General features: G+C 40.4%; 2 protein-coding genes across 7 annotated transcripts in view; both read right to left on the reverse strand.

Annotated features, from left to right (window-relative positions):
- Positions 1-4,216: 4,216 nt before the first annotated feature.
- On the reverse strand, positions 4,217-12,219 carry prc1b (protein regulator of cytokinesis 1b). 4 transcript variants are annotated; one of them, XR_003462709.1, is made up of 15 exons: positions 11,950-12,214; positions 11,610-11,742; positions 9,302-9,424; positions 8,962-9,195; positions 8,150-8,320; positions 7,910-8,059; positions 7,674-7,821; positions 7,446-7,582; positions 7,246-7,341; positions 7,007-7,153; positions 6,814-6,924; positions 6,582-6,695; positions 6,279-6,384; positions 4,755-4,933; positions 4,217-4,359 (listed from the first exon to the last, which is right to left on the reverse strand). XR_003462709.1 is itself a non-coding variant. In XM_027281135.1 (15 exons), exons 1-15 carry the CDS (start codon positions 11,958-11,960, stop codon positions 4,885-4,887), a joined length of 1,842 nt encoding a protein of 613 aa, XP_027136936.1. In that variant the 5' UTR covers positions 11,961-12,219; the 3' UTR covers positions 4,217-4,884. The 4 variants fall into 4 exon arrangements, 3 of the variants coding, with proteins under 3 accessions (XP_027136936.1, XP_027136938.1, XP_027136937.1); XM_027281135.1 differs by adding an exon at positions 6,027-6,061 and having other exon boundaries at positions 4,217-4,933; positions 6,202-6,384; positions 11,950-12,219; XM_027281137.1 differs by having other exon boundaries at positions 4,217-4,933.
- A 139-nt stretch (positions 12,220-12,358) lies between these two features.
- The window catches only part of vps33b (VPS33B late endosome and lysosome associated), a 21,703-nt gene continuing 13,215 nt past the window's right edge, over positions 12,359-20,846 (reverse strand). For all 3 annotated transcript variants that reach the window (XM_019257118.2, XM_019257116.2, XM_019257119.2), the window contains exons 3-24: positions 18,680-18,760; positions 18,442-18,503; positions 18,306-18,355; positions 18,145-18,212; positions 18,014-18,059; positions 17,835-17,929; positions 17,624-17,728; positions 17,444-17,534; positions 17,279-17,356; positions 16,798-16,871; positions 16,631-16,717; positions 16,454-16,544; positions 16,296-16,370; positions 16,149-16,213; positions 16,011-16,065; positions 15,883-15,929; positions 15,593-15,725; positions 15,422-15,495; positions 15,226-15,327; positions 15,037-15,112; positions 13,952-14,071; positions 12,359-12,583 (exon numbers count right to left, since the gene is read on the reverse strand). In XM_019257118.2, coding sequence (XP_019112663.1) covers positions 12,504-12,583; positions 13,952-14,071; positions 15,037-15,112; positions 15,226-15,327; positions 15,422-15,495; positions 15,593-15,725; positions 15,883-15,929; positions 16,011-16,065; positions 16,149-16,213; positions 16,296-16,370; positions 16,454-16,544; positions 16,631-16,717; positions 16,798-16,871; positions 17,279-17,356; positions 17,444-17,534; positions 17,624-17,728; positions 17,835-17,929; positions 18,014-18,059; positions 18,145-18,212; positions 18,306-18,355; positions 18,442-18,503; positions 18,680-18,760 — 1,755 coding nt within the window. In that variant the 3' untranslated portion in view covers positions 12,359-12,503. The remainder of the gene's footprint in view (positions 12,584-13,951; positions 14,072-15,036; positions 15,113-15,225; positions 15,328-15,421; positions 15,496-15,592; positions 15,726-15,882; positions 15,930-16,010; positions 16,066-16,148; positions 16,214-16,295; positions 16,371-16,453; positions 16,545-16,630; positions 16,718-16,797; positions 16,872-17,278; positions 17,357-17,443; positions 17,535-17,623; positions 17,729-17,834; positions 17,930-18,013; positions 18,060-18,144; positions 18,213-18,305; positions 18,356-18,441; positions 18,504-18,679; positions 18,761-20,846) is intronic.

Raw genomic sequence — 20,846 nt, forward strand, 5'->3', positions numbered from 1 at the left:
TGATAATGTGCTGAAATCTGTGACTGAACTCTATTTTCACGCAGCACCGAGTCCTGTTTAACTAAACATCTTTGCCAAACAGCGCAGGTCTATGGAAGAGAACAGAAGATATATAAAGAAATATATACACAAATACATACACATATAAAAACAGATTTGGATGACACAGCATGTGTGTGTGTGTGTGTAAATTACACAATGTGCTGCTATAGCTTCTCTAAAAAAGTGCAAAGTATTCATAATACATTTGGCCAGTAAACTCCACATTGCATAACTAACCAAGAAAGTGAAAACTTTCTTTTGTTCCTTTTAAAAAAAAATTATGTGCAGTACAAGATGCAGATGACATTTATACATCTTTATAACTGGCAAAATTTAGAGCCAAAGTAGTGTTAGTTTAACTTAGGATACAATTTTCCCCCCTGACAGGACAGTGACAAAGATTTTTTGTTTATCTCGACCAAACACTTAATATATTACTTACCTTCATTTACATATAAAAGCAGATAGCAGTTGAAAGGTAGTGAGATCAGAGCTTCGTTGAAAGGGACTATGATATGAAAGCTGGTGCAGCCACCATCAGGGCGGAGAGGTCAAGGTTGGTGGTAGTGGAGTTCAGGACGTTGTGCTGGACCTTGGCGATAGAGGCCTTGGACAGGTCTCGCTGTGGAGAAAACAGGAGCAGACGTTAGGCAGATTCCTCATTGACGATGTGAGGCCTCTTAATGGTTTCTGATCATTATGAAAAGACACACTGGAGGTTGTTAGTGTGAATCAGAGAGAAGACAAGCGCACAGGCGGACTAAAAAAGGTTTTAAACTCTCAGTTCAGGATTCCACCTTTTGTTTAAAACACTAAAAAGTCTCATCGGGTTATTTTATGAGTGTTGTTGAAAAAGTGTAGATGTTTGCAAAGTCTACTTTTACTCAAAGATTCTGACATTTTACTAAGATGCTGTTTGGACAAATCCCCCACACACTGGTCTGAAATTGTGCTAAACTAAATACAGTTGTAGAGCAAACTTTTCTCCATGAAACTAAAAAGAATCTGCGAGATGTGAAAAGAGAATGATGACAGGAGGGCGTGAACGGTGTGGAGTGTCAGTGGTTGTGGGTTACTAAGTTGATATCCTGCGTGAAAAAATAAACATTGTAGTTTAATTTGAATGAGGCCCAAGACGTGGGTCACGGTGGACCGAATGATGTCTGGGTGCACCGACCTGTCAATCAAGCGTCCACGCTCTTAATCCTGCATAACTTTAAGCCTTAAATTAATGTGAACAGGTGAGTTGTATATAATTCACCCTCAGTACAGTTGTCATGAACGGGGAAATTAGCTACAGAGATCAAAACTGTTTTTTTGTACCAGGCTGTAAACATGTTTATTTCTGCTGTGCAGTTGGACATTTGGACATGGGGACTTATGGAGACTGACTCACTTCTGGAGCCAGCCTCAGTGGACGTTTGAGGAATTACAGTTTTTAGAATGAAATAACGTTTTAAATCTTGTCTCAGTGTTTTGGTGTCTGAGGAGCTCTCAGATTCACAGAACTAAACTGGCATGTCGTATTTAATGTGTCACTGTTACCTGAGACGGCGCACATGCATGCTTTTAATGCGTACTGTGTGCCCAATCGTGCACGCGTTAGGCAAAAGCAGCGTGTTAATTTGCCTCTTAAGGGTAATTTCCCTTTAATTAGAGGCATGCAGCTGCAGCGAGTTCAGAAGCGATCAGCCGGAATCACACAAACTCTTAAATTCCAAAACACACCTTGACTGAAACAGATTCGTGTTGACCAAGTCCCTCTACAACTATAAATTTACAGCATTAGCATTATACTCCTCTATATTTAATACACTAAATGTGTTACTGGGCAGCAACGAGGAGAGAGCGAGAGAGAGGGAGGCAGAGAAAAAAAAAAACTAGATTAGGAGACAAAAGTGTTAAATTCCACAAACTCTGAATATTGCTGGGCAACAGAGGTTATGCTGAAGTTACGCTGTTGACTAGCGGGGACCAGCAACGCACCGCTCAGAGGGGATGTGTGTGTGTGTGTGTGTGTGTGTACGTGTGTGTGTTTATTCTCCTTGCAGAGCCTTTAACTACACTATGTAACAATAACAGTATAATACTGTTATTAACAATAACAGTATAATACTGTTATTAACAATAACAGTATAATAACAGTATAATACTGTTATTATACTGTTATTAACAATAACAGTATAATACTGTTATTGTTACTAACAGTATTATACTGTTATTGTTAATAACAGTATAATAACATTATTATACTGTTATTAACAATAACAGTATAATAATGTTATTATACTTTTATTAACAATAACAGTATAATACTGTTAGTAACAATAACAGTATTATACTGTTATTGTTAATAACAGTATAATAACAGTATTATACTGTTATTAACAATAACATTATCTACCTGTGTATCTTGTGTTTTTATTTTTTCTACCTCAGTATTTATTATTTATTATATTCTAATGTACCAGACAGACTTCCCTTCAGGGATTAATAAAGGTTTTTTTTCCCCGGACTGCTGCTGGCCTCATTAACAAAGCCCGGCACCCCCTCTGACACCGACCGTCACCCTCCACCCGCCCGGACCTTCACGTCGCACTAACACACAACTTCTGTTCAGCTACGATTTGACTGTGAATGCTTTACACATTCCTGCACAAACTTTTCATATTTAATAATAATAATAATACATTTTATTTAATAGGCGTAGACAGCAAAAGGAGAGTAGACAGCAAATAACATATTCCATTACCTGCACCATTGCACTATGATCATCATTTACCCAGTCTACAAATGTCTATAGATAAATACTCATGTCTATATATTTATGCAAATATATACACATTTTTAAATATGTGTAGTTATTTTTGATGTTTATGTTTCATGTTGTTTATGTTATGTTTGCACCTACCTGTCATGTCCCTTGTCTTTTAAACTGTACTTATGTCTACCTGTATGTACAACTGAGAGCACAGTGAACCGGAGTCAAATTCCTCATGTGTACACACACATGGCCAATAAAGTAATTCTGATATTATGGTTAAAGTTCTATGTATTTGTTCTATTAAAATATATTTTTCATGCCAAATGTCCAAAACAAAAAGTGACCCAGATTTGACATCTACAGTCCAATAATCCTACTAGCCTGTTGACTGATCTTAATCCACCTTAAAAATTTAATTGCAAAAAAAACTTCCAACAATCCTAATTCAGATTTTATTTTTTTAAATCAACCAATGCAATTACAGATGGACAGAGAAAAGGATATAGAAACTTTAAAACAGTACAAAAATTATGCTGCTCTCTTGCTAAATGTATAAGTAATTAATGAATGTAGCTTTAAACCATTGTTTTTATGTTCTTAACCCAGTTTGGACTGTAGAGCATCACTCATTTTACTTAGCAGCATCTTGGTAAAGTCCTCAAAATCAGCTGCAACGTCCATTTGGGACATTTCTCGCTTCATCTTTAGTTGATAAAGCTACAAGCACTCGGATTATTAGATATGAGGAAAGAGAAATCTTTACGCTTTTCAGACCAATGAAAGGACTGAGGGACACAGAAAGAATGAAAGCAGCCAGAGGTCGGGTTGTCATATCACAAGCTGATAACAGCAGCTCATGTTCATGCTGATGTTTAATCAAGTCAGTATCTAGCTGTAGTTTCCAGATAATCTGCTCTTCTTCAGCTCGCATACAAAGCTCATCAGTCCAGTGAGACTGAGCAATCTGCTGACAGTAAAATCAGATCAGTTTTGTCTACTTAAGTCTGTAATCCTGTTTTCTCTGAAGCTTTTAAACTAAACTTCTCTTGAATTCTTGAGCTAAAAACACTTGAAATGAAGTCAATAACCTGCCATAGAAAATATAGTTTATACATTTTTTCCATTTAAAAAAATCTGATTTTTCCTCATTTTAGGGTCTTTAAACAAGAATAAAACAGAGCAGATAAAAGACCAGGCAGCCATGTGTTGGATTGTCAAATTTATCTACAAGGTTGCATCAATATTTACACCAAAATGCTATAAAATCACTTTGTTCATTTCTTGCGGTAGATTTTCAAACTATTATTGCAGTGAACAGGTTTGTTTCATTTCATTTGATAAGCTAGAAAACACAAAATAAAGTGAAGCATAAATGTGACTTTTTAAAAAATAAAATCAATCAATCTGTGCTTTTCGTGTGAAAATGCATTTATTATATTTTGACAAGAGTTTCCAAATCAGCCATGATAATGTGCTGAATCTGTGACTGAACTCTATTTTCACGCAGCACCGAGTCCTGTTTAAACTAACATCTTTGCCAAACAGAGCAGAGTCTATGAAGAGAACAGAAGATATATAAAGAAATATATACACAAATACATACACATATAAAAACAGATTTGGATGACACAGCATGTGTGTGTGTGTGTAAAATTACACAATGTGCTGCTATAGCTTCTCTAAAAAAGTGCAAAGTATTCATAATACATTTGGCCAGTAACTCCACATTGCATAACTAACCAAGAAAGTGAAAACTTTCTTTTGTTCCTTTTTAAAAAAAATTATGTGCAGTACAAGATGCAGATGACATTTATTACATCTTTATAACTGGCAAAATTTAGAGCCAAAGTAGTGTTAGTTTAACTTAGGATACAAATTTTTCCCCCCTTTACAGACAGTGACAAAGATTCTTTGTTTATCACCGACCAAACACTTAATATATTATTACCTTCATTTACATATAAAAGCAGATAGCAGTGAAAGGTAGTGAGATCAGAGCTTCGTTGAAAGGACTATGATATGAAAGCTGGTGCAGCCACCATCAGGGCGGAGAGGTCAAAGGTTGGTGGTAGTGGAGTTCAGGACGTTGTGCTGGACCTTGGCGATAGAGGCCTTGGACAGGTCTCGCTGTGGAAAACAGGAGCAGACGTTAAGGCAGATTCCTCATTGACGATGTGAGGCTCTCAATGGTTTCTGATCATTATGAAAAGACACACTGGAGGTTGTTAGTGTGAATCAGAGAGAAGACAAGCGCACAGGCGGACTAAAAAAGGTTTTAAACTCTCAGTTCAGGATTCCACCTTTTGTTTAAAACACTAAAAAGTCTCATCGGGTTATTTTATGAAGTGTTGTTGAAAAAGTGTAGATGTTTGCAAAGTCTACTTTTACTCAAAGATTCTGACATTTTACTAAGATGCTGTTTGACAAATCCCCCAACACTGGTCTGAAATTGCTGCTAAACTAAATACAGTTGTAGAGCAACTTTTCTCCATGAAATAAAAAGAAATCTACAAGATGTAGAAAAGAGAATGATGACAGGAGGGCTGTGAACGGTGTGGGAGTGTCAGTGGTTGTGGGTTACTAAGTTGAGATCCCTGCGTGAAAAAATAAAATTGTAGTTAATTTGAATGAGGCCAAAGACGTGGATCATCGGTGGATCGAATGATGTCTGGGTGCACCGACCTGTCAATCAAAGCGTCCACGCTCTTAATCCTGCATAACTTTAAGCCTTAATATAATGTGAACAGGTGAGTTGTATATAAATTCACCCTCAGTACAGTTGTCATGACCGGGGAAAGTAGCTACAGAGATCAAAACTGTTTTTTGTACCAGGCTGTAAACATGTTTATTTCTGCTGTGAAACATGGGGACTTATGGAGACTGACTCACTTCTGGAGCCAGCCTCAAGTGGACGTTTGAAGAACTGCAGCTTTTAGAATGAAATAACTGTTTTAAATCTTGTCTCAGTGTTTTGGTGTCTGAGGAGCTCTCAGATTCACAGAACTAAACTGGCATGTCGTATTTAATGTGTCACTGGTACCTGAAGACGCACATGCATGCTTTTAATGCGTAATGTGTGCCAATCGTGCACGTTCAGGCAAAAGCAGCGTGTTAATTTGCTCTTTAAGGGTAATTTCCCCTTTAATTAGAGGCATGCAGCTGCAGCGAGTTCAAAAGCGATCAGCCAGAATCACACAAACTCTTAAAATTCCAAACACACCTTGACTGAACAGATTCAGTGTTGACCAAGTCCCTCTACAATATAAATTTACAGCATTAGCATTTATACATCCTCTATGATTTAATACACTTAAATGTGTTACTGGGCAGCAAACAAGGAGAGAGAGAGAGAGGGAGGCAGAGAAAAATAGATGAGAGACAAAAGTGTAAATTACCACAAACTCTGAATATGTGCTGGCAACAGAGGTTATGCTGAAGTTACGCTGTTGACTAGCGGGGACCAGCAACGCACCGCTCAGAGGGGACGCGCCCTTCAGTTGGGCATCGTTCTCCTTGTTACAGCCTTGCAGTCGCGGGTGGGGAGGTTTGCCGCCGCCGGGCGTCCGTGCTGCTGGAACCTGGAGGAGACACGGCGGGAGGGAATGGCATCAGACAAGTGGGAACAACTTCAACGACACGACACAGAGTCAGATGTTAGAGGTAAATGGATAAAGAAATAAACGGAGGAAGGAAGGAGGAACCGCGCTGCCCAGCAGAGACAGAACATTCATTATTCAGCAGACAGTTTAGTTTCTTCTTCAATCCTGAAACCGACCTTGTTTGCTGAGAGCGGCGGGCGGGGCACAGGCGAGCGACAGACAGTTCCACCAAAGGCAGAGCGCATGGTGCTGTTAGACGTGCCGCTAGAAATGCTGGAAGTCGCGTTAAACTGATGAGAGAGAGAGAGAGAGAGAGAGAGAGAGAGAGACGGAGGGGAGAGGGTTAGTGCCGACACAGCTGGATGATGAAGTTATAATAAAACTAAAGAATTTAAACTGTTTCGCCACCTTTCGTGATTTATTAGAGGTCGGAGTGCCGAGCAGTCTGCGCTTGGTCGGCGTCCGTACGGCTGTTCCGTACAGCATGTCCTCCTCGGTCTGTTTGCTCTTCTTCAGATGCTGTAAAGAGAAAGGTGTCAACACATGACTCAGCAAAAACACACACACTAAGCCTTTAATACAACAAGACAGCTTGTTTTACCCGCTCTTGTTTCTCCTTCTCTTTCTCTATCCGGTGCAGCTCCCACTGCTCCTCCACATACTGCAGAAACTTCTGTCCGTTCACGAGAAACTCACGACCCTGTTCACCTTCCCACGCGTCGATCTGTGCCTTTAATTTCTTTTCAAGCTTAAAAAAAACAAACAAAGATGTGATGATGAGCTGCTGTCAAAAGATATTTTCAGTTTAGAAAATAAAAACAGGAGGCTTTGGGGTCTTACCTTGGGCAGGTTTTTATGCAGCTCAGATCTCTGCTTCTCCTCTTTAAGAAGATTCCCGCCTCTGTTGGTGAACCGTGTCGGATCTGTGGCTTTTTTCTGTGAACGAGGAAGAGACAGATTATGACTAACACTGGTCAGGTGTGGTTTCAGAAATAATAAAATGCACTAAAGTATAAAAAACAAAGCTAGAGTGAACTCACCTCCAGCTCCAGGAAGAGTCTCCAGCTCTCCTCCCACTGGTGAACCCCCTCAAAAAGCTCTTTGTGACCCTCGTAATGCTGCTTCAAGCGCTGGATCTCAGCATCGTGCAGACTCAACAGCTCTTCGGTAAAATCCTCTAAAGAAAAACAGTCAATAAGAGTCTCAGCACTTTTCTAAACGCTAAATGAGATCTGATTACGACAAACAAGTCGTACGGGAGAACCCACCGCTGAAATATGGTGTGAACGCCTGCCGCTGGTCCGTGCTGAGGAAGCATTTCTCCCACAGCACGGCGATCTCGGAGCGGATGGCATCGGTGACGTTGCGGATGTTTAGCAGTTTGAGCTCTTCCAGACGCTGAACTTCTGCTTGTAACTGAGGACAGAAAAACAAAGTGTCAACTGAACGGTTACAGCTGAACGAACAGCACACGGCAGCACGCTGGGCCCTCGGATCTTCTCACCGCTTCCAGGTTCCTCTTCCTGGATGAGACCATGTGTTCGTTGAAGGCCTCCCTCTCCTCCTGAGGGACCTGCAGTCTGTCCCACAGCTGCTGGATCTTCTCTCTGTGGCTCTCGCACGTCGCCTCGTTCTCGGCCTTGCGTTCCTCCAGCTGCGAGTTCGACGTGTCACAGAGGAGCATCGGTTACTACATCTGTCTGAGCATGATAGTGCTGAAAACTCACTACAAGCACCGTCCTACCTGACAGATCAGCAGCTTGAGCGACGTGATATTGTCTCTGGAAAGACAAAAAGAGTCCTCGTCCTCACAGACGACGTCCTTCTCGAAGCTGGTCTCGGGCACGTGATCCAGCTCCTCCATGTACAGAATGATCTGCTTTTTCAGGTCCATGAACTCAGCATAGCGCCTCGCCTGGAAACAGGAAACCATTTGATCAAGTACAGATTAAATTGTGTTTATGACAAAAGAAAATCCGATTACAGAAAGGCATCTAGCATTCAGGAATGTCTTTTTTATCCTGTGACCTGAAAAACTTTCTTCTCTTCTCTCTCCGGCTGTAAGAAAACTTTCAGCAGCAAATTGTGACGTATCAGATTGCCAAAAAAAAAAAAAAACCCTGTTCTGGATTCCCTAAAGTGATGAGATTAGAGTCCAACTGGCCTAAATGTTACCATTTAGAAGAGGGTGGTCATGTGAGCTGTCACATGTACCGTCCTCTTCCAAATGCAGAGGATTAACTCACAGATCCCCTCCCAGTGTCTCGTTTCATGTGGAAAACAAGTGAAACAAAGACAAGAACTATGATCTAAGAGCCATGTGATGAAAATTTAATTAATAATAAATAACAAAATAATCTTGATCAATGTTTTTGTTCTTTAACTGCCTTTAAAAAGGGTCCATACATGAAGGGGGCTCTGAATTTTATCAATCTAGAGGAGCACAAACACACATTTTTCTGCAGTCTCTAGCCCTGTGTGGTCACCACCTACAGTGTAACGTACTACTCATGCAGTCAAAATATCCAAACAGGTGAGACAGAGCGAGCGCCGAACCTTCTCTGCGTTCTGGTTGGCGACGTGCTGGCAGAAGCTCTCCAGCTGCTCCGGCGAGGGCACGGAGGTCGGAGCGATGCCGTACGGCATAGAGCACAGGATGTCACACAGGTCCTGGTCCTGCTCCATCAGCACCTTCAGCTGCTGCATCCGCTGAGTCTTCTCCTTCATGAGAGCCTCGAGCTGGGTGCGGATGTTCTTCTCTTGCTGGAGCATGCTGATTCCCCTCTCCTCCTGAATGTACACGCAGAGGAGACAAAACAAAACAAACCGCGATGTTTCTCAAGGCAGCTATTGACGTCTATGAATCTGAGAGTTAGTAACTTCACTGTGTTGTTACCTCAAACACAGGCAGCTGAAGTTCCAGGTAGAGCTGCTCCATCTCTGTCCTGCATGTCTGAATGCTGCTTATGAGCCTGTTTTTCAAAGACTCCTCTTCTTTGATCATCATGTCCAGTAAACTCTAAGAAAAGAAATCAGCATTTGAGTCACTATATATATATCTGGTTTCATCCATAGAGTCACCTATTATACAGTAATAATGGTCCTTGGTGCTGATATAGACGATAGATGATAAGTCAAACATTTGCTGGTTTCAGGCTCATTTAATCTTTCTTTCCCCTCATGAGCTGAGCAGTTACAAAGATTTTGATGCTCTTCTTTGTCATACATGATAATAAACTGAATAGCTTTGAAGACATCACACTGGGCTCTGGGGAAATTACACAGAGGAGCACGTTTCACCATTTTATTGACAAAATGATCAATCAATGATGAAAATAATTGTTAGCTGCAGCCTCTTTGTGAGACATGACCACTGTCGCCTCAAGTGAAAGGATTTTAGAAATGCACAGACAGTTCAACATTCATCAAACGCTGTAGACTAAAACTACAGACTGCTGCTGTAATTCAAAGACAAACTTAACGGATGAATCACGCACACATCCCATCGGTGTAATAAATGAGACATTCCTTTGGTAAGAGTCCAGATGCTGATAACAGTGAAATGAATGCGGAGGAGCTAGAGGAGATGTGGCAACATCTTAAACTTTAAACTCTCTTCTCTTGAGACAAACATCCGTTTACATTTCTGAGATCAATCTCAGATAAATCGATCAGAAGTTTTGAGACTGTTCTCTGAGAATAACAACGGCAGATGCTGTGAATTTCTGAGCTGGAATTTAAAAAATATACCTTTTCTACATGGATTTTGCACCTATGTTACGACACTAAAGCTTCTTTCTTAAACAAATCCTGCAATAGGCCGACATCACCTTTTAATATCAGCCGACAGATATATCGGGCTAGTAAAAATTAAGATATTCCAACATGTGTGACAGCGTATCCTGCTTGTAATGTAGATTTTTTTTTGCATCTTGGTACCAGTTTTTCATTATCAAATCATTTTTAATCAAACATTATCTTGTTACACCAGCCTTTCACCTTTTTTCCTCCCAATCATAGCACCCAAAATCTGCAATCTGCAAAAAACAATAATCATATCGTTTAAATGTTTTAAAAAGCACATGACAGTGTACTATAGGTGTGTCCTGAATTCTGTTTTCACCAAGATGCTTATACCAGATCTCAGTAACTTTGTAATTCCAGTCTTTTATTCCCCGTTTTAGGCTGACTCCGACACATTTACAGGTGCACTGTCCCTGTTACATAAACATAAGCAGCTTTAAGCGCACCCGGTATCAGTCAGGATCTTGTAAATGAACCCAAAACTAAAGACACCACTTTATCTCTTTGAGTAGTTTCACTCATGATCATTGTGTCCCTCCACCTCCGTCGAAACCTGCCCACAGGTCAAGTGATAACCTCAGATCCCCATGCATTTGCAGGTGTGGTCACCACCATCACATGCTTTTATCTTCTTTCAGGGGCGCCGCCAGGAATTTTGGGCCCCATGATAAAAAAAAAAAAAAAAAAATCAAATTGGGCCCCCTCTGCACAGCTGTTGTCCCCACATCTCTAGGACCTAACTATCCCATCAAAAGCTTTACATAACTCTAATTAAAGGCTTGCAACTGTTTTGCGTCTTGTAGTTCAATACTAGTACTAGCACAATATTTACTGCTGGTGATTTAGATAGATAGATAGATAGATAGATAGATAGATAGATAGATAGATAGATAGATAGATATACTTTATTTATCCCAAGCTGGGAAATTATAGTGCAGCAGCAGCATTACACAAAGTGACAAGTGACAACAAAAAATAAAAATATACTATAAAGCAAACTATACATAATAAAATATCAAAAAGCAATAGTAAATACGATAAAATAAAATAAAATATATTGTACAGATGTATATACAGCAAGTTGGCAGTGTTGATTTGTACATGCATGCAGGTCTGCATACACAGTATGCAGTGCAGTTTACTATTTGATGCAAGATTAAAAGCCACCATAAAAATGTGCTAAAGGCCATTTTTATTTTAACTTTTACTGCCCAAAACAAAGAGATAAATAATGCTTTCAGGGTTATGCCTAGTCATTGCCTAGGTATGGGTTGAAGATGCAGTCACATTTCCCTTGTTGAAAACTCGTGGCTCATTATTATATTTGAAATATATATACTCAATGACGATGGTTTAATAAGTTTAAGTTGGTGTTTACCTATTTTTTTTTTTTGCCTCACCTTGATGTGGTTCTTGACCACGTTAGTCCTCTGCAGCCTCTGGTCCTCCGGGATACCGATCTCCTCCCAGATATCCTTCAGGTGGCAGAGCGCTTTATTCAGGCAGGACACCGCCTCTGCTGCGAGCACCTCGCTGTACAGCCAGTGAAAGGCACGGTCAGCACATTTATCAAACACCTAAAGTCACTCATAATATTAAAACTAACGTAAACACACAGAATACACTCGTGTGGTGGAGCTAACCGACGTTGGCGTTAGTTTCGCTGACACCTGCGTCAAAAAAAAAGTTATTTTCCCCTTCTATAAACCGACTCCGGAGAGACATATGTTTTGCCCTTACCTCTTTCTCATGGTTAAATCCCAGAATCTGTCGAGTTTAATCCGTAAACAGCCCTTAAAACAACCGAAACTTGTCAAAAAAGACAAGCGGAGCGTCCCTCTCAGCCTGCTCCCACAGCGCTCCGTCCGTTTGTAGCACACAGTTCAAAATACGCGTCTGCGCTCTGATTGGCTGCTTCTGAAGGGTGAGCGTGTCGTGTCAAACCGGCGCAGGCCGCCGGTAAACATATTACGAACAGGAAAGGAAAAGAAACCCGCCCATGCCAGAAGAAGGGAGCTCTTGATGGAAAACGAACGCCACAGTTTCCACGGGAGGGTGCGGTGTGTCGGTAGCTAAGCAGCAGTTTGACACTTGACGCAACAATGAGGCTGTTGTTAATTTTAGACTGAGGAATGCACCAAACACGAACAACACGTTAAAAACATTTATTCACTTTATACATGGTTGCAGTTGTTTGGTTGTATGACACGGACCGTTTGTGTGTAATGTCAGTACTGCAGGGGGATGCATGACAAGGTGTCTGCAGGAATGTGTCTGTAGTTTCTGTCTGTGCTTCATGCATGGTTGTCCAGCAAAGCCTCCAGCAGTCTTGAACTGTTTGTGATGGCAGTCGTCACCACGATGAATTTATAACCTGGGAAAAGAAAACAGTAAATGTGTCAATAAATATGAATAAGTATGGAAGAGGATTAGGGCCACATAAAAAATACTCAGAATTCTGACTTTTAATCTCAGAATTTACGAGAAAAGATCTCGTAATTACAGAGATAAAGTGTCTATTTTTTTTTTATCCAGTGAAAGTTTTAAACTCAGAATTTTGAGTTTAAAAGTTTAAAAGTCAGAATTCTGAAAAAAAAAAAGTCAGAATTCTGAGATTTGTATTTATTTATGTGGCCCTAATCCTCTTCTGTAAATAAGTGCACTGGAAGTCAACTTTCTTCATGAATATTCTGTGTTTTGTGGCGCTGTTAGACCGCCTTGTTAATACAGGTGTGTAAAAGGTCTAAAGGTCGAATAATATGGACTGAAGCTGAATATTTCTTTGTGTTGTGAATTTTGGAGATGATTACACTGATCTGTGTTCAACACATTTTGTGCCTCAGCCCTGACCACATCACTGCCGTGCCAATAATGACGGTAAAGCACAACCTCTGTTAATAATGCTTAATATGCTTTCAGGGTTATGCCTAGTCACGCACGGTATTGGTTGAAGATGCAGTCACATCTTTCTTACTGAAAACTCTCTCCGAGGGTCTAAGGACAGAGGGTGTCACTCCCTGTACAGATTGTAAAGCCCTCCGAGGAAAATGTACTGTGTGACTTTGGGCTATACAAATAAAATTGATTTGATTTTTGGGCTATACAAATAAAATTGATTTGATTTGATTTGATTTAATAAATTGTTAGCATAATCTACTGTAGGAGTCTTTTAGCCAGCTGAACATACAAAAATCTAAAATTTGTCCATGGAAAAGTATATAATAAGACATTAACAGACATGAAAATTATTAATAATACATAAATAATGAATTAAAATAAGTTGAAACAGAGCTTTTCTTTGCATATAATAAAGTATTACCGCACAGCTAAAATATAGCACGGTGACACTCCACATTTTCTTCACAGCATAGCTACTAAATGGAAGTAGGTTTATTAATCTTTATATCATAAAAAAGAGAAACTAACTCTAGTTTTAAAAGAACTGCCAGGAAATTATGGCACCAAAAGAGTCGATATGATAGGATATCAATTATGTAACTGGAAGTGCCAGAATAACAACACGTCATACCATGCAAACCAATATAAACTAAACTATTAGTCATTTTACAAGGTGTAATATCTTCAGATAAGGAGCATGAGGAGGCTTCTGTCTGTTAGCAGAAGTGAAACTGAGGTCCAAACAACAGGAAGACCACCGGATGAGGCATGGTGGGGTGTTAAAATATTAGTACCACTTTAAAAGAAAATTCTCCTGTAACATCAGCATCCAGGCTTCGTTTACCTCTCTCTCTGCCGAGGAAACGTAGGGCCGAAATCTCTGAAAACGTGCAGCCGCCGAGGAACATGACGAGGATGATGCGCTGAGCGTCGCTCTTTGTTTTTGAATCGCCTCCAGTGCTTCCTGATGAGAGAGAAAAAACCTTCAGCATTCAAAACAGTCAGCGTTCTGTTTGAACAGTAACAAGGTGTCTCAGAGAAATCAGGTTATACAGCACACCAGTCAGCACATTTACTTTCCTCTGTAGCAACCTGGTCACAGTAAAACCGTGTAACATGAAGTAGGTCAGTAATTAGATTTCTCTCCTACCATCGTACTTACTCTAACAGTATTGTGATGATATGAGAGGTTATGACGTTCTGCTGCCTGATCGTCTGTTTGTCAGAGGACGGTTTGACTTTACAACACAAATGTGCCTGAATTTGACCAAAAGTGCTGGAAACCAACTAACTCAGACACAAAGAGGCGACTTCAGGATTCAGTCACACTTTGATTGAAATTAAACGTGTTATAATTTAAAGTCGGCATATCCATAATGTCATTATGATTCATTTCAATGTTAAATAATGATATCTACAACTCACTTCTCACTAATTTGAAATGTCAGTTGTAGATATCCGCGACTGTTCTTACATAAGAGATATCATGAATGGATTTATAGATATCTAAAGTTTAATTCTGATTAATCAAAATTAAATGACTGATCGGTCGGCTTGTACGAATGTAATTTCAGATATTTAGAGTCAGAGACTTGAAACACAATTGTAATTAGTGAAAATTACATTTGTAATAGCTATTATCTAGAATGATATCTATAATTAAATCAAAGACATCTGTAAATTAGTTCCGACTAGTCAAAATGTCATTGCTACATATGTAAATATGAACTGTAACACTTCCACTGCTGCCCATCATCCTTACTGATTAAATGTCAAAAGGACTTACCATAATTAGAAAAATATTTATGCACATACATTAAGAAGAAACCTAGGAGGGAAATCTAGCTGAGAAAACCATTTCAATGCTTTCAAGAATCCAATTATTTAGTTAATGTTCAAATTTATATTAATATCTCCTAATGATCCAACCTGAAACAGCAAATTCGTGTCCGTTTAGCAGCCTGGTGACTTCTTCAAGTCCCGTCCAACCGTCTCGGTCCAGCACCTACAAGATTATCACAACATTTTAAAGTTTAAAGCTGACAGTAATGATGACTCACTGATGTCCTACACAGAACACAAGTCAGTGTCAGGTCCTGTGGAATAAATGAATCTGACCTGCTCGATGAGTTTGCAGCTCAGAGGGACGTATGCACCGCTAAAGATGTACGCCATGTCTCGTGGTACACGCAGGTCATATTCTTCATCTGACTTTGGCACCTTTACACAAAATATGATGATACGATTAAGAACATAAAACATTTTCAGGGTGAAAACATCCGGAGTGGTATTCTGTGATCTGATGATCATTTACCAGGTTGAGTTTTCTGCTCAGGGCTCTGAAGTTGCTCTTCTTTGCGAGCGAGGAGAAGGCGTCAGTCAGCTTTCCTGGAAAACGAAAACAAAGAATGAAAAAAGCAATAATGAAACAGAGGAGACTGTGATCATTAGAAGGTTAAACAATGTAAATCAGAGGCCGTTTCACCTGCGGTTTTGTCGTTGACCAGTTTGCCCACTTTGCTCTCCATCACGGTCAGTGTTTCACCCGGCTGCTGCTCCACCAGCAGCCCCAACTGCCTCAGGTTGGCAAACGTGAGCAGGTGATCCACACCGTAGCTCTGATGAGGTTTAAGCAGAGAAACATGTCGCAACATTAGACCAGTGGCATCTTAACTGGGGCTCAGGTTTGAAGGACAGAAAGACGTGAACATAAAAAGACGATAAAACCAATGTGTCCCATCTCTTATTACTTCCTTCATTCAGTTTGAATCTCACCTGTAGATACTGCGCTTTCAAAGAGCGGAAATCTTTTGGCAGGAGTCCTGTGAGCACAGACCGTCGAATAATTGTTAAAACAGCATTTTGCACATCTTTATAGAGCAATTATATCAAATAAAACTCACCGTTTTCCGTGATAGACAGAAGGCAAAGCAGCCTCAGACTTTCTATCATGGAGACCTTGAAAAAAAATAAATAATTCCAGCATATTACGATTGTTATTTCACCTGCTCGTACGTCACAGTGTGTTTAAATGAACGCACCTGTCGGTTGATGTGCTCCTCTATGAATGAAATGCATTCACGGATTTCAAATCCTTCAAGTAATGCTGGAATAGACAAAGGTTTGTATCAATAAAAACAACATAAAGAAACAGTGCGTCTATGAGCAGCAGAGCAGATTGTTCTCACAGTGTTCAGTCTTGAGCAGCTCCTGAAAATCCTGCTTCGTTTTCTTCTTCATGATCGATTCACTGGCGCCGATGTCTGAAAGAGAAGAAGCTCTTCAGCCGCACAGGTCTGAAAATATTTCTTCAACCTGGCACACGGTGAACTGCTGTACCACTCACGTAGACTAAGCAGCCGATGCTCCTGTTTTAACCCTTTCAGCTCCTCCGACACAAACGTCTTCATCTGCTTTATGTCCATCCCCCGACGCTTCTGCAGAATTAACAAAGCAAAACAGTGTCAGCTATGTCAGTCACCTTAGTTACAACGACTGACGAGGGCGATAAAGGTTTGCTCACATCATAAGCAGTCTGGAGATTCCTGGCTTTCTGACTGAGGAAGCCAAAGACGTTGGAGAAATGCTCGTTTCTGATTTCGTTGAAGACCTACGAAACACGCGAGAGTCACACACATTAAAAAGATCTGCAGCAGACGGTTCCTCCTCTAACATCAGCGCTCTACCTACCTTGTCCTGAGAGTTCAGCATGACTTTCATGCTTTTGTCCGAGGAGGTAACCTCAGGCCCAAACTCCACACATCCTGTGGAGCAGACGCTGTGATGAGACGACAGATCGACACGCGAGCACAAACAGAAAAAATCTGCAACCAGGATCTTTATACGACTGGGAGGTTCACAAAGCTCTGAGTATTAACACTATTTCTTCATTTATTGAGCCCAGAGTTCATCTTTATGCTTTACAGTGTAAAAATAAAACAGGGTCCTTAAAATGTATTCCTCTTACACCAATCCAAAATATATGTAAGGATGTGGACCATATGTAAAGTATGGCTCCTGAGAATCTAAAAAATTAGATCGTAAAATCACAATTTGATTAAATACATAATGTAAATGTTGTCGTTCAGGGTCTCTCACGTCAAAACAATAACAAAGTATGTAGTTTAGTTTGTAGAGTTTAGGACTCTCCACAGGTTGCTTTGATACCCACCACATTTGATCCTAAATATATCATCCACGAGTCCTTCATAGACAACTTGTGAACACAGAGGAGTGACAAAGTCCACATCTGCAAAGACAACGACAGTGTTAGGGAGGACGAAGCAGAGCTCGGCATGCCGTCCCGCCAAGACGAGGACACGTGGCTGCTTCTTACCTCTGTCGATGAGAAAAACCTTTCCTATCTCAGCCTGATGAGTTCTTTGCTCTCCCTCCTCAACCTGCTCCCTCCACGACTCGTACGCCATCTGGTAGCAGACAGACGGGACACAATTCATGGCAGTCCTTAATCGTGAGGATTTCAAGAGAATGTTTTTGGTCTGTGATCATACTGCACCTTTGAACATCGTCCGATCCCGTAGATCTTTGAGAATGGGCCGTAGAGTGAGTGAAGGAGGTGCAGAGCGCTGCCGGCTGTCCTCACCCACCGCTGGTCTCCCGCCTGTAAATCATGTATCATGTCTCACTCATGTAACTTTTTTTCTGAAACCATTTATTATTATTGTATCACAAATAAATAATTAATCGTTTCAGCTCTCATAATTTACCAGGAAATTGTCTCGGAAGAATTCGGGCAGCTCCAGACTGATGATGTCGTCGTCAAGCGGAAGAAGGTTGAAAGCCCATTCATCGGTGGTCACATCTGTGAGAAGGTGAACACAAGTTCAACACTTCTTTCACCAACGTGGTAACAAAACGCAAAGAGGCAGAAAAGATGTTTATTTACCACCAAAGATGCCCTGCTCCTCCAACACCGCCTCACACGCGTAGAACTGGACGACACAGGAGGGTCAGAATAAAGAACGTGATTCAAAACAATATACAGCAGAGTCTGTGCACCATGGCAGAGTCACGTACCTTCTGAGGGGTAAATATGATCTTGTATCTTCTAAATTTTCCTGCTGCTTTGTCTGCATTGGCCACATCTGGAACAAAAAGGAAGGAAGAATAAAGAATATTGCATGAAATACACCTGAATTATTAAAGATACGTAAAAACAAAACATTAGTTCTACTTACCACATATCCATTTCACAGTTTGTATTCTTGGCCGGATCAGAAAACAGAGCCTATAAAGGAGAAATGCCACATGCGAGGTGTCACATTGTGTGTGTGTGTAAAATGATATCAGGAGTATGGAGGCTGCAGGACTCACTGATCTGAAGTGCTGACAACAGGTTTGTGTTCCACTTTGTAGAGTTTGTCGACTTCATGTTGCTGTAAGAGAAAAAAAAGGACAAAATCAGCTTTCACCGAGAAGAAGACTCTTTTGTAGGAACGCCGGAGCAGTTGGGGGGTTAAGGGCCTTGCTCAAGGGCACTGTAGTGGTCTTAATGAAGGAGGGACACAAGTTTCTCAATCTCAGAAGAAAGTGACAGCTGACAAGGGTTCACCTTTAGTGTTGACACATTTGCGATGCGGTCCAATGGGCTCATCAAATCTGCCTCGATGAAGAGGTCCTTCTTCCCCGGGAGCTGTGTGACAAAGAGAGGAAGATAGAAGAGTGAAGGTCGAAATCTGAGGACACCAGTTGACCAGTTAAGCCCATTGGCTCCTTCCTAAGATGTAAATCTTTGAAGGACTGAGTCATTTTTCTAAAACAGCTGGGCACTCTAATTATTTGCAAATGTTACTCTAACAAACACAAACAATTGTGCATTTTGTTGGGGACTATTTTCAGCGGTGGATTCATCCACATTTGGTGTTCAAGTGGCAGCAGGATGGTGTTTGCCTGATTTAAATGTGTATAAATTAGTGGTGGGCCGTTATCGCGTTAACGCGAGACTCTTATCGGGCAATAAAAAAAATATCACCATTAATCTATTTTCAAAGTTGGGTTGGTAGCTGGGTCTATACTACGCAAACCATGATGACTTTTACCTTGATATTTTAGCACGGATGTATACCTAGCCAAATTGCACTGTAGGGGGCGAGAACGAGTCTTCGAACCTGTATGCCTACTGTGAATTACCACATCAAACGTGACGTGCTAACATGGATGCAGCTACGAAGCCGCCGGGTTTGCTTCAGGGAAAATTCATTTTTAAGAAGCTTCCCAATGGAAACCTCGACAAGACTAAGGTTGTTTGCACCTTGTGCAATGTGGAATTAGTTTACTGCAGAAGTTCTTCCAGTTTCAAGTACCACCTAAACGCAAAGCATCCCTTAGCTGATGCTGCAGATGATGCATTTTGGAAACAGGAGATGAGCCCCTGGTCTAATGCGTCACCTGGCTTAAGAAACCCGTTCTCAAAGACTTACTTAGGTAGCACACATATTCTGAATGAGCCATTTTAATCTAGATTAATCTAGAATAATTCCAGTGGGACTGATCTAGATAAAAAAAATTATATGATGCCCAGCACTAGTATAAATAGATATATAATATTACAGTAGATATACAGACAATACCTAATGGTGGCCTTTTTAAAATCACAATAAAAATACAATATCCTTGTTCGCCGCTTCGACGTATGTATGGACCATTTGGTCCATGAGATCACACCTCCTTTCGTTTTGTTGTAAATTGTATGATCTCTGGCTTCTTCTTCATGTTGTCATCCATGCTGTGTCGTTGTGCAGGTATGAGAAGGACAACAGCTTGTTCGTCTTTGGGACATAGCTCACCATAGACATCCTCCACAGAATCCAAAGACGAACTGTAACGCTCCCCGGAGACTAGTGGTTTTGCAGAAGTTCTGAAGTTCTGATTCCTTCTTAAATATGTAACAGGTCAACAGATGTCCGCAGTATATGTATTCCTGACTGGAAATATTATAGTACCAAATGCGGGACACTTTAGACCCATGTCTGCAAATTAGTGGAGGAATTCCAAATCTATGCTTATTTATAAGATACAAAAGTAAAAATAAAAAACAACAGTTTCTGTGCATGAAGAAGTACCAAAATTGTTTCTTTGTAAATTATTATGAGATTAAATGTATTGATTTTAGATGTTGTGAGAGAAAAAAACCACACCAATGCTTAGAATTCCATTGGAAATGAATGCGGGTCACTTTTGACCCATGTTGCGCGTTAGAGGGGGTTTCAATAGCTTGCGCACTTAAGGGGTTAAGAAACCCGTTCTCAAAGACTTACTTTTAGTCATTACTTAGGTAGCACACATATTCTGAATGAGCCATTTTAATCTAGATTAATCTAGAATAATTCCAGTGGGACTGATTTTTTGTTGTGCATGTCGTTATCATTTATTTATTTTATATCTTCACTGTAACCTTTTGCACCATTATGTCATGGCTATCTGCACTTTATCTGTTTTACTGTTATCTGTAAATTATAATGCTTTAATACCTCCACCTATTTATGCTGTCAGTCACACCAGTCACTTTATTGTCATACCTGCTGCTGATATGTGCCCGTTTACCTCCAGGCTTTGCACAAGTCTATGCACAGTCTATGCAACTTTTTACAGACAGTAGCTCATATTAGTAATTGTACAGTCTATGTTAATTCTTGCACTTAGTAGTTTTTTTTGCTATAGTGGTATATATATATATATAGTGGTATAGTGGTAGTTGTTGTGGTGGTTTTGTTGTGCAT

This window comes from Larimichthys crocea, chromosome VIII (genome assembly GCF_000972845.2).
Source record: "Larimichthys crocea isolate SSNF chromosome VIII, L_crocea_2.0, whole genome shotgun sequence".
NCBI lineage: Eukaryota > Metazoa > Chordata > Actinopteri > Sciaenidae > Larimichthys > Larimichthys crocea.